At 32.5% G+C, this 19,325-nt stretch overlaps 1 protein-coding gene across 3 annotated transcripts in view; it reads left to right on the top strand.

Moving 5' to 3' along the window:
• The window catches only part of LOC114332274 (transcription factor Dp-1), a 487,697-nt gene that overhangs the window by 443,563 nt on the left and 24,809 nt on the right, over positions 1-19,325 (top strand). For all 3 annotated transcript variants that reach the window (XM_050648210.1, XM_028282048.2, XM_028282047.2), the window contains exon 3: positions 17,216-17,285. In XM_050648210.1, the coding sequence (XP_050504167.1) occupies positions 17,216-17,285 (70 nt within the window). The remainder of the gene's footprint in view (positions 1-17,215; positions 17,286-19,325) is intronic.

The following is a 19,325-nucleotide window of genomic DNA, read 5'->3' as shown; positions in this document are numbered from 1 at the left end:
TTGTTGCACATATACTGTCATAATCGGTTAAAACGATATATGTGACTGCCGCCTGTAAATGTGTGATATCGTGGGCGTACTGGGAAAATCCATTAACTCACAAAAGTAAAGTTTTAAGAAAAACGCATTTAAACATTATTATACCTTATGGATTACCTCTTAAAAATCGGGTACACTGGCTGTTTGAATACCTGGATATGATTTTAAAAGATGTTAACCACAGGTAGTGTGCACATACATGTACATAGAAATATTTGGAAAAACATTATTTTATTCATGAAAACTTGGAAAAAGATGGAGTTAGTTGATTTTCTGTGTCATTGAATGTATCAATTTAAGCACGGTGGATGACGAATTTGGAGATATACGGTTTTTCCTGTTAATATATTGTTGTTTGTGGATTGAATGGTAATAAAATCTCAAAATTGAAAAAAAATGGAGTTAGTGGATTTTCCCAGTAGGCCCACGATATTAACCATGTGGGCCATCCATCTTCTCGGTCTTCTCGGTCATTCCACGGCCATCAGTCTTCCGTGAAGTACGGAAGAGCCCCTACTCAATTCAGAACTTCTCTACGCAAGCTAAGACGGAAACGATTTTAAACTGTAGGAGAATGTTGTTTTATACCTTTGTATTTTCACCTATAAAATATTTAAATGATAATAGTGTATTAGATACATTTAGGTCATCGATTTTAAAACTGATCTGTTGCTAGTTATTGAAAAACGTTTATTTAATCATGAACTGTTATTCAATGTTAGCAATCATACTATAATATAGTAGACATAATATTATAATTTTATTATACTTCGTTTTACTATTACACCAGGGCAAAAAAGACCGTGTTTCCCTGGAACTGTGACAAATTCAGGTATCTTAATTTTTTTAGTTATTAGCCTACAGTCCATACAATTGCACAAAGATACCGTTGCACGTTATCCGCGTCATAGCACGAGACTTCACGTGATACCAACACGAAATATTTAAGTGGTAGGTCTGTTCCTCTTTAGAATCGTTTAGCCGATTACACTGGAATTACAGCCACTAGACATATTTTATTATTATACGCGTAGAAATAATATTGGAAGATTTCTATTAACGTAAATTTACAGAAACATACCCTAACTTGTTTCATTTACTTTGTATAAGTGGAATATAAAGCGTTTTTATAAAGCACACTTGTTCGGATTACACTCTAACTGCGATCGAACTATCGAAAAAAGGTGACATTTTGGCATAAATTTATTTGACAGTTGAGGTGATGACACTTCAGATTTGTTTTTATTCTTTAGTCTAAAGTCTGTATGACACTATGCATTTTCTTGTATCATTTCTAATATCGTTTCTGATATACATTTTCTTGTATCGTTTCTTGAACGTACATTTGTGCCCTGTATGACACTATGCAAGTTCTTGTATCGAAAATTGTATGAAATTCGGCACGTGATTGGTCGAAATTTTGTTTGTCACCCTGTTTCACGTTACATTGGTATGGTAGTACTGCGTCTACAGCTGATTTTAAGGATTTTATAAAATTTATAAACTTTTAAAAACAAATATTTTAATGTCAATTAGAATTTTTACGTTGACTGTTGATTATTTGTGTTTTTTATTTTGTTTTGATATTTGTGCTAAAATATTTGCATTATAATTATCTTCAGTTTGATCCAAATTAGGAACTACATTGTATTTCTGTATACAACTGTAACTGTATTGTATTTTACCTCTATTAAAAAATTATGCAATATGAAACCGAAAGTTATACATAGTTTAAACTTTATTAGGAGCTAAATATATGGTTATTAGTAGAACAGTAGTCCATACCAAACGGTATATAAAAGATTTATAAATAATACCTACAAAAACACAAATAAATTCAACAAGACATAAATCATATCTCATTTTCAGCCGCCATTATGACATTTAGAAGTTTTACCAGCAGCATTTACGTTTTTGCTCTTTGCGCAAAAATTGGCGCAGTTCTTGTACAAGAATCTGTGCCTGACACAAATTCTTGTATCGTTTCTGATCGTTTCTTGTATCTGTGTATGACACTATGCATTTTTTTGACATATCAGAAACGATATTAGAAATGATACAAGAAAATGCATAGTGTCATACAGCCTTAAGCATTTGTTTTATTATATTTATTATTTTTATTATTTACTTAACGTAAGATTATAACTTAATTCTTGTTTTTTATTTCTAATGTTTTTATTTATTTACATTGAATATTAATTTGTTTTGTTGTATAATCCACTTCCGCAATAATAATTATGTGATATATTTGATTTAAAATGAATTCAAGAATTTTTTGTAATTGGGCAACAATGTCAACTTAGATCTCTGACGTAGATAATGACGTGCAACGGTATCTATATTGTACGGACTGTATATAAAGAAAAACTATACGTTTTTTGCAATAACATTAGTCAGAAAATAATAAAGATACGGTAATTCTACGCATATCAAATGAAAGTTTAGCTAGAAAAAATCATTTTTGTCTATAAAACGTTTCTTGGGGTCGATTTCTCATACCTGCGGTAATCTATGGTCCAGTTTACCGCAGTTCACCGGTGAATTTCGGTTTTGTTTGGAATGCATATCTCATTGCACGTTCATGTCAGTGCACGTTCTACAGCTTTCGAGAAATGCCAATAGATGGCAAAAGGTAAAAAACTGTCGCCATTTTGTACGAAATTTTTATGCTGTTTTTGAATAAAGTTAAATTTAAGTATTTATAGTTAAATAGTAATTTTAATAATTATAAATAAATGTTATAAAAACAGAAATAATGTTATCTTTTATCGTTAGGCTTAATATAATAAAATATGATATATTTATATTATGACAGCGTTTCGTGTTAATACAACGCATGCGTAATACATGCAATTATCTGAACTGGGTTCTGAAATCTTTGAACGGCCGAATTCAAGCGTTCAAGTTTAAACTGCCATCAGTTGAACGTGAATTGAGAAAGACTTTATTTGACTTTAAACTGACGTTCACTAAAAGTTCAGGTTAAACTGGAGTTGAACTCGTTATGAGAAATTGGCCCTTAGAGAGAAATAATTGATATGTAATTGTTGAGAGAAAGTTGTAGATCTTAAAAAGTGTTTTAATTTGCGAGTTTCTAAATTAAAATTAGTCCAGGCTGTATCGTCGGTCGCCCCCGTCATGTAAATTATTTCGTTTCGATTTTTTTACACAAACTTATTCAAAAAGAGGTCCTTATAACAAATCTACAGGGTGCCAAGCGGTACCGTGGTCGAAAAACAATTTTTTTTAACAAATTCACTTCGGGCAAATTTTTTTAGATCATTTGTGTCATTCGGAGCAAAAAAGGTCTCTTGAGATTTTTTCTCTAAAATTGATTGTTGTCGAGTTACACGCGATTTAAAATGTGAAAAATGCGAAAATGACCATTTTCAAGGCTTAATAACTCTATTAAAATTATTATTATTATGAAAGTCAGAAAGTGACCAAATCAAAGTTTAAAGCTCCCCCTACAAGATCCTGAAGAAATCATTATTTTATTGCTAAGCTGTTATTTTTAATTATTCACAATGAGCGCTAATAGCGTATTGAGGCGGCCGTCAATGTGTGTGCGAGTGAGATGTACCATTGGACGGCCGGAATGGTGCATCTCTTTCGCACTCACCATTGACGGCCGCCTAATACGCGCGTTTAACAATTTTATCAATATTATACGAGGTATGTCAAAAAATATGAATTTCGCATAAGCAGCATATCGTTGAATGTGGATTGTGGATATCGTGAAATGCGGATCTACCGGAGAATTCTCAAAATGTCATGGGCATCGCATTTCTCAAACGAAGAAGTGCTGCATATAATAGGCAAGGACAAAGAACTTTTCAACACAGCGAAAGTTAGAAAAAACACTCATATGTTTTATGTAAACCATGTTGAAAATGTAGCTCATGCTCTTTCATTTGACACCTGTGAAATGGTTCTAAGGTCATTTTTTTCTGACTTATGGTATTGCAAAAAAATGCTCTCTGGAATAAACAATTTGAATAAAATTTAAACAATTGAATGAATCGCTTTGACATTTTTATCACATATTAAGCACCAAAGAACCTTCATTTGACAAAAATTTCAAAGCTGTACACTAATTTTTACAACAGTTATTGAGAAAATAGTTTTTTTTGCAATTCCGACCTTTTTTCGCAATTATATTAACAATAAATGAGTATATCAAACTTTGTAATACGTCATTTTAAAGATTTTTCCATAATCTCGAAGATATTTGTACTAAAAAAATCAGAATTTTCACTGTTTTCCGTTGATTTGAAAAAAAAGGGGAAGATGCCATTTTTTGACAGTTAATTGTTTATAAATAAAAATGGCCGCCAGATCCTACGCAGGAAATAGTTATAATTTGTTGCTATAGGTATTACCTGTCGAAAAAACGCTTCAGTATCCTGGCTGCTGAAGTGTCACGAACAAGGTATATTTTTGTCTTATTACCCTGGCCTAATATTCTCCTAACTACTTCCATTTTTTACAATCGTAATTTTCATTTTGCTCTCAGGTTTGCTTGTCTTTCTCCAACATGTTTGTTTTAATATTCTTTTTATTTTATTTAAGGCAGCGTTTAGACGCCGTGATAAATCCTAGCAATTTATTGTCGTGTGTAAACGGTACATGGCAGCGATTTATTACTGGTTTAGACTTACAATTATATAAAATAACAAAAATACAATTATAAAATAAATTTAATTTATAAATAAATTTATAAAATAAATCGCGGCAATATATCGCAGCGTCTAAACAAACTTTAAAAAAATCAATAAACCGTAGCAATTTATCGTCACAATAAATTGCTCGCATTTATCGTGGCGTCTAAACGCTGCTTTAAGGAGGGTTCAGATGCTCTGAAGCATCCGCAGATAAATCCGAGCAATTTATCGATATCGATCGAGTTGTTTCAATTTATCGTCGTGTGTAAACGATACATCGCAGCCGGACATAACGTAATAAAAAAATCGATAAATCGTAGCAATTTATTGTCACGATAAATTGTCGCATTTATCGCAGCGTCTTAACCAAATTTAAGCATCGTTTAGAGGCCGCGATAAATGCGAGCAATTTATGGTGACGATAAATTGCTACGATTTATTGATTTTTTAAAGCTTGTTTAGACGTTGCGATATATTGTCGCGATTGATTATAAGTTGCAACAACTCGATCGTTACAATAAATTGCTCGCATTTATTGCAGCGTCTACCAGCGATAAATCGCTGCGTTGTACCGTTTACACACGACGATACATTAAAACAACTCATCGTTACGATAAATTATTACTCGCATTTAGTGGTCGCCAACTTCTTGAAAATTTCAAGATCTTGTCTTGATCTGGTCTTGATTTCAAGACAAGATCAAGACAAGAAGTAATTTTAGATTTCAAGACAAGACAAGAAATTTTATGTCAATACCAAGACTTCTTGTCAAGAAAACAAGAAATCTTGAAATGTCTTGACTACCTAATAATAAAAATTAGATTTTATTTTAAATAACAAATTTAGCACATTTTTAAATCGGAATTGATAAGCCATGAATTAAGGCAGATAACACTTCTTATGGAGTCAACGCCTAGCTGATTTCTTGGCTTTGTTATTGTTAAAGATGCTCTTGAAAATAGCCTTTCCGCAGGTACAGATGTTGCTGGCGTTCCGAGAAAATCCTTGGCCATTTTCGATAATGACAGATAGATAGATATTTTCGTGTCTTCTCTGCCAATCAATTATGTATATTCTCAGAATCTTCTGACCTAGGCTCATTTAAGTATTTTTTAATTTCATACTTCCAAGATTGTAATTTATCATTATCAGCTTTCTAAATCTAAATCAAATTCGTTATATTCTTTTTTCAGACTAAGTACTGGTTCTGAGATCCAATAGATTCTATACATCATTCTGGAATTTATTAAAGTAGTTAGCTTTAAATATTTGTTCAAATTTTTGTACTGCCTCTGATTATATAACCTTTTTCCAAGATGAAGAGGAAAATGCCTCTACTTTAAGGCGATTATTCAAAATAACAACAATACAGTATATCCAAGTAGTTTTGTTATAGTGTTTCAGTATTTTGTTTCGCGCAGCTTGATTGCAGTAAATTAATTGCTCATCGGTTGCGTCTCTATCAATTTTATTATTAAGTTCATGAGCCCATATTTCCAGTTTGTCCAAAAGTAAATTTACTCTAATTACCACCAATGGGAGTGTGCAATATTTTTCCCCTTCGAGAATTGAAGAAACTGTTTTAACCTTCTCAAATACTGACAAAATTTACTGATCAGAACCATTCTTTATCTAACATTTTCCAATTATTTAGATTTTGGTTGTTGTCACAAAATATATAGTTTTAAGCATTTTTTACACTTAAGCCCCATGTGAGCATCTCGAAAGTTGAATGCCATCTTGTAGGCACATCTAGTTCTGGCATAGTCATCTTACAATTTATGGCCTCGCAAGCACTGTTAAGTTTAAGTTGCATTTGCCCTGAGTTTTTGATTTTTTTTATAAGGTATTGAAATTTACTTACAGGAGAGTTAAAATCTAAAGTAGTAGCATTTATAGCATTTTCTACATCGATCTCATCCTCCAAATAATCAAAATCCTTTTCGATGTCTAAACTGTTTCGATTTGGTTCAGCAATTTTTATGAAATCCTGGACAGCTAAGCTTAGAATACGTGCGAAACATAAAAAATGCTTATTGTAAACATACACATAAATTTTGGGTTCGTCGGGAAACAAATGCAGATCAGGGACTCCCCCCAGTGGCAGTGGAGGCCGTGTTAGCACGCAACGCAATAAAAAGGCGCTGGGGAATCACCAGACCGGGTAATCAAGAAATTTAAAGATCTTGAAATTTCTTGAGTCAAGACAAGATATAAGATGTCAAGAAAACGTTCAAGACAAGATTTTTTTAATTTTTTGATTTTTTCTCAAGACAAGACAAGAAGTTGTTGTCAAGACAAGAAGTTGTTGTCAAGACAAGAATTCTTGTCTTGTCGACCCCCTACTCGCATTTATCGCGGCGTCTAAACGCTGCCTTAGGTCTTCTCGAAAGCTAACTTAATTTAGTTTGTCAACATTAGGCAGCGCTTAGACGCCGCGATAAACGCTAGCAATTTATTGTGACCATCGAGTTGTTGCAATTTATCGTTGTGTGTAAACGGTACATCGCAGCGATGTATCGCTGGTTTAGCCGCTGCGATAAATGCGAGGAATTTATTGTAACGATCGAGTTGTTTCAATTTATAATTCTAAAAAATTTAATAAAATCAATAAATCGAGCAATTTATCGTCACAATAAATTGCTCGCATTTATCGCGGTGTAAAACGCTGCTTAACACCCTACAGTTATAAAATTTAAAGCCAGAAAACGCACAAAACCGTTATAGAATTATTGTATGCAGTGTATTTCAAACTACACCCTTTTGGTTTGCCACGTGCTCTATTCAACAGATGGTTAAGTAAAAAATGCAAGGTATTGCAGGTGGTTGTGAAATAGGGTCGATGAGGAATAACCGAATTCCATTATTATGGCCACAACGACATGGGGTGACAACGTCGATGACCTTTACAACTGGTACTAGAATTTACTTATGTTCATATCATCATGTCTTAGTTCTTATTATTTTATAATATACACTATGGTGCAAATGAAAGGACTAAAATTTGTTATTTCGTAAGCTGGCGACTTTGGAAAAATCACAGGTCGAGTTTTATTTTTAAGGGGGGAAATAGGTTTAGAGGTTTAAAAATTTCAAAGTTTTGGAACTAGCATGAATCGATAGTATTACTATTCAAGAATGTGTTCTGAAAATTTCAAAGCAAAATTCGAAGTCCTTCCCAAGTTATGAGAATTAATCTATGAGATTTTTTTCAAACGCGTTTGACGTCTAGCTCAAAAAATAATGAACCAATTTTAAAAAACCAAGTGATTATTGTTCATTATTAAATTGTCTTCGATATGAACAATCGGAATAAAAAATGGGTTTAAGTGCATTTTAAGGGCAAATAACTGAAAAAAAAACGGTAAAAATTTATGTTTTTTTTTTCAAACTTGCGTAATTTTTTAAATTTTTGATTTTTTTAGCCGATTTGAGGTTCATATCGAAGAGAAACTTGTAATAAACGTAAAAATTTTTGGATTTTTTATTTTAGGCGGAGATTACGACCTCTGCATGTCACGCAAGCGACATGTTCGTGCAGCGCACGTCCACGGGTTGCGGCCTACAACTGCTCTATTTTTAAATATAATAACTCAAAAAAATTTGGACATATACTTTAGAATATGTATAAAATGATCCCAAAGTTTCAAAAAAAAATAAAAATTTTCTTTCTACCTAAAAAAAATTCTCAAAAAAACATGAAAAATCGGGCTCCTAAACCTATTTCCCCCCTTAAATCATGATATTTTGGCATATAAATCTACTAGTGACGTCATCCATCTGGGCGTGATGACTTAATCGATGATTTTTTAAATGAGAATAGGGGTCGTGTGCTAGCTCATTTGAAAAGTTATTAAATGCTCTATTCAGTAATATAAACATTAACATAATTATTTATACAGGGTGTCAAAAATGTTTTTTTAATTAAATTAATTGACACAAAAAGAAGAATTTATGTAATTTATTTAATTCAAAATACATTTTATTGCTGTAGAAAACAGAAAAAAATGTTTATTTAATAAATACACATTGCTTTTTGCCTAAAAGCCAATGTTTAAGCTGCCACCCACCGGCCTCATGGCAGTTTGAACATTTAATTTAAGCGAAAAGCAATTTCGACACCCTGTATAAATAATTATGTTAATGTTTATATTACTGAATAGAGAATTGAATAATGTTTAAAATGAGCTAGCACACGACCCCTCTTCTCATTTTAAAAAAATCATCGATTATGTCATCACGGCAGGATATATGACGTCACTAGTATAATATTTATGCCAAAAAATCATAATTTAAAAATAAAAATCGACCTGCTTTTTCCTTTTTTTCCGGAATTTTTCCTTACGAAATAACGAATTTATTCCTTTCATTTGCACCATACTGTATATTTGGGAATAATTAAATTAAATAATCATTAATCGGCGAAAAATGAAAACCGTAGAAATATAATTAATTTTAATATACAGTGAAGACGTTTGAGAGTTTGCATAAATTCAAATCTCGAGAATACGCAAAGAAGAGAAATCCTCAGACAGGTCGATTTTTATTTTTAAATTAGAACTTTTTGGCATGTATATAATACAGGTGACGTCATCCATCTGGGCGTGATGACGTAATCGATAATTTTTTAAATGAGAGTAGGGGTTGTGTGATAGCTCATTTGAAAGGTAATTCAATTCTCTATTCAGCAATATAAACAATAACCTACTTATTTATACAGGGTGGCCAAAAAACTTTTTAAATTTAATTAATTCACACAAAAAGAAGTATGTATGTAATTTATTTAATTCTAAATACATTTTACCGTTATCAGAACACAGAAAAAAATGTTTATTTGACAAATAACCATTGCTTTTTGCTTAAATTAAATGTCCAAACTGCTAAGAGGCAGGTGGGTGGCAGCTTTAATATTGAATTTAAGAGAAAAACAGTATTTATTTATCAAATAAACATTTTTCCCGTTTTCGGACAATAGTAAAATGTATTTCGAATTAAATAAATTATAGACATTCTTCTTTTTTTCTCAATTAATTTAATTAAAAAAAATTTTTTTGACCACCCTTTATAAAAAATTAGGTTATTGTTTGTATTGCTGAATAGAGAAATGAATAATTACCTTTCAAATGAGCTATCACACAACCCCTACTCTCATTTAAAAAATCATCGATTACGTCATCACGCCCAGATGGATGGCGTCACTACATATATATGCCAAAAAGTCCTAATTTAAAAATAAAAATCGACCTGTCTTGAGGATTTCTCTTCAAATTTGTCCATTCTCGAGATAATGAAGTTATGCAAACTCAAACGTCCTCACTATAAATGGAAGTCAGGCATCCTACCGCCTGAGCTACTCCGGTCTTATATTTTTAACTAAACTGCTCGTCAAAAGTTAGGGATATAGAAAATTATGCTAATTTTCATAGCTGATTTTTTCGAGAACAGATTAACGAATTCCGCTATTTTTTTTATTATTTTAGATTTTTCTTAAGTATTTACACAGTTATGCAAAGGTTTACTCAAACTTCTTTTTTGTACTTATACCGGGTGGAAGAAAAGAAATGTTTTTCTTATGTTAAGTTTGAGACGTCCTGCAGGGAGGACGAGGTACAAATGTGAGTATTCATCAGAATCGTATTGTAGCCTTATGTTTTTTGAATGTCCCTGATATCTTTAGAAACAAATAAAACAGACGGTTTTGTAGTTTAACATGTGTTTTAACCGAAACAAAAGTTTGAGACACCCTGTAGGGAGTTTGGTGGTTATACATCGTTATTTTGTTATAGTCTCATATTTTCCGAATATTTTATTATTTTAATTTCTCTGATATCTTTAATAACAAAAAGAAATTAGACGGTTTTATTCTTTAGTATGTGTTTTAACCGACAACATGCGATACGTGAAGAGGCCATGTCTGGTCATACCACTAAGATGAAATTATTTTCTATAATATAGTGCGAAAGGAACAGAGTGTTTAAAGAAAAAAAAATCTGTGTAATGTACCTGTCGCTATTTAAAGAGCCTCCACGGAGACACCAAATCTGTACTTATTCTCAAGGAAATTCCGCCCCAAAACATCACAGGGCCTCCATTAAACAACCTCGTCTCTCTTATATTACGCTGTGCATACCGCTTACCTGGTCGACAAATAACTCTTACTGTTGTCGATAAGAATTGTTTATGTGCCTTTATGTTTTTAAAAGTTTTGATAACTTATTTTTTATTGTTAATTTAGTTTTGTTTCAGTTAAAACACCTGTTAAAGAGTAAAACCACCTATCTTATTTGTTTCTAAAGATATCAAGGACATTCATAAAAGAAAATGTTTACAAAACATAATACTACAATACGATTCCGATGTATACTAAAATTTGTACCTCGTCCTCCCTACAGAGTGGCACAAACTTAACATAAGAAAAACATTTGTCTTCCACCCGGTATAAGTACAAAAACGAAGTTTGAGTAAACATCCGTACAACTGTGTAAATACTAGAGAAAAATCTAAAATAATAAAAAAAAGTTAACGGAATCCGTTAATCCGTTCACGAAAAAATCAACTATGAAAATGAGCATATTCCATATCCCTAACTTTTGACGAGCAGTTTGTTTAATTTTAACGGTTTTGGTGAATGATTTTGAAAAAAAAAACATTCAAAATTTATAATATGTGAAGTAATTAATATACAGCATGTGTACTTTAGGGCCACGTATGGGAAACTTTTTAATATTAATTGTACGAAAAAAAGATACTTCATAAAAAGTTCTGCATAATAGTTTATATGGTCCAAAATATAAGATGCAATCATCAGATATTAAATTGTATCAATCCTGTAGGACGTAGGAGGTATGTTAAAAAATATGAATTTTTAAAGCAAGAATCAACATTCAAATATGATTATGCAAATGAAACCACAGGTCTCGCAGTGAATATCCTAACCACACATTACACACATTTATTTCTTCTTAATCTGCAAAATAAACTACAAAATTAAATATATAATGCCTAAAAATATAATATACCAATAGTCCTAAAGTAATATAACAATTTATTGAATTTATCCTATCCTAATAAAAATCAAACAAAACTCATCTACAGGGTGATTGATTAGTGGGGTAAAGCTCAATAGATCCGCTATAGTAATAGATAGCAATAAAAGTTAATAACAAAAATTGTAGCCAACTTTGAGCTTCATATTACGAAATTAGTTAGAATGTTACAGGTTGTTCGGTAACACAATGGCAGACCAAACTTATGTTTTTTTTTTTTTTAATGGAACACCCTATATTTTATTTTATATTCGAAATCCTGTTAACTTCTTCATCACAAAAATATAAAGGTTTGTTATGTTATACAGGGTATTTACAAAGTTATAACCATTTGTGTATGAAAATCGTAACAACTTCAACTCCCTGTATAAATAAAAATAAGCACAACAGCAATGGTTTATTAATGCCATATTTTTTTATTTATTGTCAAAATTTTCAAGAATTATTGACATTGCTAATTTTATTTATATCAAATACAGGGTGAGTCAAAACGCAAGTACATTATTTTCTCAGTTATGTTAAATGGAACACCCTGTATTTTGTATCAGTATTGAAAAGTAACATTACCGTACCTTAATTTTTATATAACGTTCCCTGTGTCGAAATTTATTAGTTTTCGAGATATTTTCATTTTTCAGAGCAAATTATTTTAGGTGTCTAAATTTATCTAAATTTTAAGTAAGCCATGACTGAATTGACAATTGAAGATTACTGATTTATTAATCTAGTAATCAATTTAACAACGTAGCAAATAAAGAAATAATAATTTATTAGTAATACATTTTACAAAAAAACACACACACAACCACAACATGCAACATTTTGTGAAGACAATTAAACACTACTTTTGTATGTAAATGTAACAATGTAACAAATAAAGAACGAAAAATAATTTATCAGTAATACATTTTTCAAAAAAACTGAAAAAATTAGAAGCTATTTTTAATAAAATATTTTTAATATTCAATTACATAAGGTGTTCAAAATTACCTCCAAGTACATTTATGCACGCCTAAAAACGATCATTGAATGAGCTACTTACTCTACGAAGCATTTGTAAATTAACACATCGAAATACACTTTGTATTATATTTTTCATCTCATCCCTTGTTGTTGGAGGTATTTTATAAACTTCATTATTAACGTAACCCCAAAAAAATCAGTCCAGTTTATTAAATTCTGGTGATTTGGATGGCCACGCTACTGGTCTATTGAAAAATGAAAATATCTCGAAAACTAATAAATTTAGACATAGGGAATGTTGTCTAAAAATTAAAGTACGGTAATGGTACTTTTCAATAGTGATATAAAATACAGGGTGTTCATTTAAAATTACTGAGAAAATAATGTACTTGCGTTTTGACTCACCCTGTATTTGATATAAAGTAAATTAGCAATATCAATCATTCTTGAAAATTTTGACAATCCGTAAAAAATATGGCATTAATGAACCATTGCTGTTTTGCATATTTTTATTTATGGTAGGGGAGCAAAGTATGCTAAATGTGCAGTCACTCGAGCGCTTTGGGGACCTATTGGGTTGTGAAGAGTAGGTCCTAAAACCAAAAAAAGTTAAGTAAATTTTTCCATTTTAGTGGGCGCTTGCCATTTTTTAATTTAATTTTCCATTTCCAACAATCGTTTTTTCCGATTATAACGCCATCTATCCATAATTCGAAAAAATATTTCGAATAAAAGTTACTTATTTTTACGTAAGGAATCCAAATCTGCAATAAAAAATGAGGGCTTCTATTTAAGATTTTAAAGTAACCCCCCACCAAACATCCATGGGGGGTCGTGTTTGGTGCCATTCGATAGATTTTTCAAAATTATTGAATAAGTGTATTTTACAGTTTTTCGATCTGATGTTCATTTCGCGAACTATCGCGGGATTCGTATTTAAAATATTAAATTTACCCCCCACCCCTCTCCGTGGGAAGTTGTGTTTATTATCATTCGATAGATTTTTAAAAAATATTGGGCACATATTTTTTAGTTTTTCGATCTGTCATTCATTTCGCGAAATATTCGCTTTTTTCTTGTGAAACTTTGGGACTCACCCATTTCCTTACTCCCGGCTCAAATCGTCAGATTTTTGAAATATACACTCTTTTGCATGTACTTAACTTACCTTATCTTAATCTGACAATTTCGAGTTTTTTTAAGGATAGATTTTTTTTTTCGGGCCCCCCTTAACGAACTCCCCTGTATTAAGAGCCAATATATGGTAGAGGTACATCTCCAGCGTACCAGGTTTCTCCCCATATGCTAATCTGACGCGCTCGAGTAACTGCAAAAATCCCCGCTTGGGCTCCCCTACCATTATACAGGGAGTTGAACTTGTTACGATTTTCATATAAAATTGGTTATAACTTTGTAAGTACCCTTTATAACATAACAAACCTTTATATTGTTGTGATGGAGAAGTTAACAGGATTTAGAATTTAAAATAAAATATAGGGTGTTCCATTAAAAAAAAACATAAGTTTAGTCTGCCACTGTGTTATCGAACACCCTGTAACATTCTAACTAATTTTGTAATGTGAAGCTCAAAGGTGGCTAAAATTGTTGTTATTAACTTTTATTGCTATCTATTACTATAGCGGATCTATTTAGCTTTACCCCACTAATCAATCACCCTGTATACTGATCAATGTTCATAATATATGCTGATAGTCCAGAAAGCCACTGCGCATCCGCTAGGAAAAATATTCTAAAACGGATTTTTTGCACAATCTTACTCAAAAAGGACTCCTTTTAACAAATTTGCATGTTGCCAGGACCAAAAGGTGGTCAAAAATTTTTTAACCGTTTTTTTTTTGTTTTTTTTCCTAAAATTATTTTTTTTTATGGAACAAAGTTTTTTTAGGTTTTTTTAATCACTCCAAACAGAAAAGGTCTTTAGTGACTTTTCTCTAAAAATGATAGTTTTTGACATATAAGCGATTAAAAATTGAAAAATTGCGAAATCGGCCATTTTTAACCCTCAAAAACTATGTGAAAAACTGAAAACTTGAATGTTGCCAAGGTAGGTAGATATTCTTTAAACATCGATTGATGAAATCCCGAAGAGTTTTTTGCAATATAATATTCAAAACTCCTTTGTTTTTAATTTCCAATCACTCGTGCGCGACACATTTTTCCACTGTTGCATGTGTATACAGTATGGTGCAAATGAGAGGAGTAAATTCGTTATTTCGTAAACCGGCTACTTTAAGAAAAAAATCCCGAAACAGGTCGATTTTTATTTTTAAGTTATGATATTGTGGTATGTATGGTATACTAGTGACGTCATCCGTCTGGGAGTGATGACGTAATAGATTATTTTTTTAAATGAAAACAGGGGTCGTGTGGTAGCTCATTTGAAAGGTTCTTTAATTCTCTATTCAGTAATGTAAACATTTACATAATTATTTATACAGGGTGTCCAAAAAATTTTTATTAAATTAAATTATTTGACAAAAAAAGAAGTAGAAGGACACCCTGTATAAATAATTATATAAATGTTTATATTACTGAATAGAGAATTGAAGAACCTTTCAAATGAGCTAGCACACGACCCCTATTCTCATTTAAAAAAATCGTCGATTACGTCATCACGCCCAGATGGATGACGTCACTAGTATACCATATATGCCATAATATCGTAACTTAAAAATACAAATCGACCTGTTTCGGGATTTTTCCTTAAAGTCGCCGGTTTACGAAATAACGAATTTTTTCCTTTCATTTGCACCATACTGTCGGTGGAAAATACTGTCGCGCACGCTTGATCATCAATTAAAAAACAAAGGAGTTTTGAACATTATATTGCAAAAAACTCTTCGGGATTTCATCAATCGATGTTTAAAGAATATCTACCTACCTTGGCAACATTCAAATTTTCAGTTTTTCACATAGTTTTTGAGGGTTAAAAATGGCCGATTTCGCAATTTTTCAATTTTTAATCGCTTATATGTCAAAAACTATTATTTTTAGAGAAAAGTCACTAAAGACCTTTTCTGTTTGGAATGATCCAAAAAACCTAAAAAAAACTTTGTTCCATGCAAAAAAATAATTTTAGGAAAAAAACAAAAAAAAACGTTTAAAAAATTTTTTACCACCTTTTGGTCCTGGCAACATGCAAATTTGTTAAAAGGAGTCCTTTTTGAGTAAGATTGTGCAAAAAATTCGAATTAGAATATTTTTCCTAGCGGATGCGCAGTGGCTTTCTGGACTATGATCATTCTCCATAAAAATGTTATTTCTGCTGATCATTGTCCATAATTTCCTACCAACATAAGAAAAATAAAACAAAACTTATGGTCAAGTGACCATAACTGAATCTGTTGATGTGAAACAGCAACTGTCAGTTAGACTGCTGGTAGTGCTGGTAAAGATTAATTGACCGCTAGGGTTAACCACTGATTGTGAAACGACCCGTTAGACGGAAGGAGCTAAACCAAAACAATTTTTTGCATACTAGCCGTGCATCGATCAAAAAAGAATTATCGAAAACATAAAATTTTCAAATTATTCTAAATCTATTATGTTTCATCAATAACTTAGTGTCAGTAACTTTAATTACCACATCATTTCGATAATAATCAAAATGCAGTTTTAATTATTATGCGGAACAAAGCGCCTGTCCCTCGCGCAGAAAAATCACTGTGCCATCCCGTCCCACGGGACAAAGTGCGGGACGGGACGTCCCGTGTGCATCCCTGCCACATTGTCGAAGGCTTTGCTCCATGAAGGAGCAACCATCCAGGAGCAGACATCCATGAAGGCTGCTCCTGTATATTGATAGTCGTTGAATCCAGCTGCTAGGTACTCTGTAAGTCTGAGCACTTGTAGTTCGCTGTAGAATTGGGCTTATGCGATTAATCCTAGCGTGTCTGCCTCTGATTGGAGTCTGGTTTGGATGACTCGTTCTACTCTTCCTGACTGCTGGAAGTAACCTAATCGTATAGTCGAAATGCAAATCGGTGGGAATGCACATTTTATCAATGAAATTCGATATGTTTAAGACATTCCAAAAGCCGCTAAAGATAGGATGTTTTAACATCCCATTAATCATTCTGAATTAGTCGACGGATATTAGTACAGTTAAAATAATTAGACGATAACTGGACCATAATGATTATGGAAGAGAAATTTAACGGTTTTTCTACTTTAATGACAAAAAAAAGTTCATTAGCGGAATTGAATTCAACATTATTTTGAACATCATATTTGAAACATTATTTGGTTAAAACATCTCATTTTTGTTGGCAAAAAGTATATTAATTTGTCTGGACCAAATCACAGTTCTGTTTATCTTAGAAGGGATATGTTAATATCAACATTCACACAATGTTGCCAAACTGAATTCTGTTATATTCGGTGTAAATTTTCCAACCGATTCCCGCGCCGACTATACTTTTGTTTTTGCAAAATTTAAATGTCGTCATAATGTACCTAACTAATATTTAGTTTTCTTTTTAGATATATGCATCTAATATATCACCTGCAAATCACATTTTACGGACGATAGGAGGGTCTAGAGTAGTTACAAGTAAGTCCTTTAAAAACTTGTTTTTATATCTCGATATAATTTACAGTAGGTATGTAAACTATAATACATACTTTTTGGAAGCTTCATATTAAAGATTTATAATTATTATGTTAGTATAAAATCTTATATTTTCTTTTTAAATAGTTCTGTTTCACATTATTCTAAGAAATCGATTTGGCCTGGATCCCGCGTACTAAAAAAAGTTGATTAATAGCAAGCTGAAAATTTGTTAATATCTTAACGGTGTCTAGTCGGACAAACTTTGATGTATGGGAACACTGGAACAGGGGAAGTTAATTGTAGAAGAGGTTAAAAATGTGGAACCACAGACTACGAAAACATTCTATGTATTTTGTCGGACAGAACTTCCAATTGGTTTGTTACCCTTTCATTAAACTCTCATGCAAAAATCAGACTGGTAAGTGGTATTTATAACTAACTGGGCATTTTAATAAGTCGAACACATAGAACATGTCAAATGACAGGAATTATGTTGGTGATAAATAGCAGTCTGATTTTTGCATGAGAGTTTAATGAAAGGGTAACAAATAAATTGGACATTCTGCCCGACAAAATACATGGAACGTTTTCGTAGTCTGACGTTCCAAATTTTTAACCTGTTCCACAATTAAAACTTCCCCTGTTCCAGTGTTCCCGTCCATCAAAGTTTGACTGACTAGACACCGTTAAGCTATTAACAAATTTTCAGCTTGCTATTAATCAACTTTTTTTGGTACGTGGGATCCAGCCCTAGATCTCTTACAACTGATACATTCAAATAATGCCGATATTCTAGACAATCCTGAGAAATGAAGCTTCGAGATCTTATTTTTGAATGATTGCCCCCCTGCAAAAAATAACATTCATCCCGGATCTACTTCGAAAATTTGAAATAAAATTTGAAAAAAGTCTAGGAATTTTCTCATCGTTTAAAGCTTCAAAGTGATAAAGCCAATGGCTGAAAGAGGCGACCTAGTATGGTTATACAATCCCAAACGTAATAATCAACTTTGTCTGACACTTCAACGATACTTGGAGGACCCGTACACTGTCCTGCAGAAAATAAACAATCTACTCTTACCGCATCCAGTTTTCGGCTAGAAGTAAACCCAAGGTAGTTCATATCGAGAAATTAGCTCCATACCATGGAACCGATCCACTCTGTTGGCTTCAGTCGGTCCCTTCTTCTTCTATGTAGGCATTAAAGCCTGTTTCTTCTTCAATATTAGGCTTCTAAATTGTTTAAGTTATCGCACCATCTTTTTCTTGGTCTGCCAATACTTCTTCGTCCATTTGGTGACTTATCTCGTGCTATTCATACTATCCTATCCTCTGGCATTCTACTAATGTGTTCGTTCCACTCCTGTCTCCGTTTTGTCACCCATCCATTTATGTCTTCTACATTGCATGATCTTCTTATGTTTTCGCTTCTTTCCCTATCCAACAGACTTTTCCCCTGATATTCGTCGGAGTGTTTTCATCTCTGTTGTTTCTAGTAGTCGTCTCGTTTTAGATGTATCAGGTCTTGTCTCCGCCGTGTATGTCAATATAGGTCTAATTGCTGCTTTATAGATTCTTGCTTTTGTGTCTTGTCTTAGGTGTTTGTTCTTCCAGATTGTGTCATTAAGAGATCTCGCCGCTTTACTTGATTTTAAGCTTTGTTGTCGTACTTCCTCTTCAACAACTCTGTAACTGGTTATATCTATTCCCAGATATCTAAACCTTGCTTCCTACTTTATTATTTTCCCATCAATCCCGACTTTACATCGTAGGGGGTATTTAGATGTTGTCATACTATTTCTTGGCTGTTGTATTGAAGATGTGTGTTAGTGCGCACCTACATTGGATCCGTTTTTCTCCGATCAGATCCGATCCGACAGGCGGCACCTACATTGGATCCGTATTTCTCCGATCAGATCCGATCAGACCGGTTTTCCGGCGAGGGTGCCTACATTGGTTCAGTCAAGTTCAGTAATCTTCCGACCACCGGCCACCGACAATGAGTTCCGATGAAGTTGATGTGTTGGCTGTTGTTGGAAA

This window comes from Diabrotica virgifera, chromosome 4, assembly GCF_917563875.1.
Source record: "Diabrotica virgifera virgifera chromosome 4, PGI_DIABVI_V3a".
In the NCBI taxonomy this organism is placed as follows: Eukaryota; Metazoa; Arthropoda; class Insecta; order Coleoptera; family Chrysomelidae; genus Diabrotica; species Diabrotica virgifera.
Note: the sequence above shows the minus strand (reverse complement) of the source record. Positions and strands in the feature narration are given on the sequence as shown.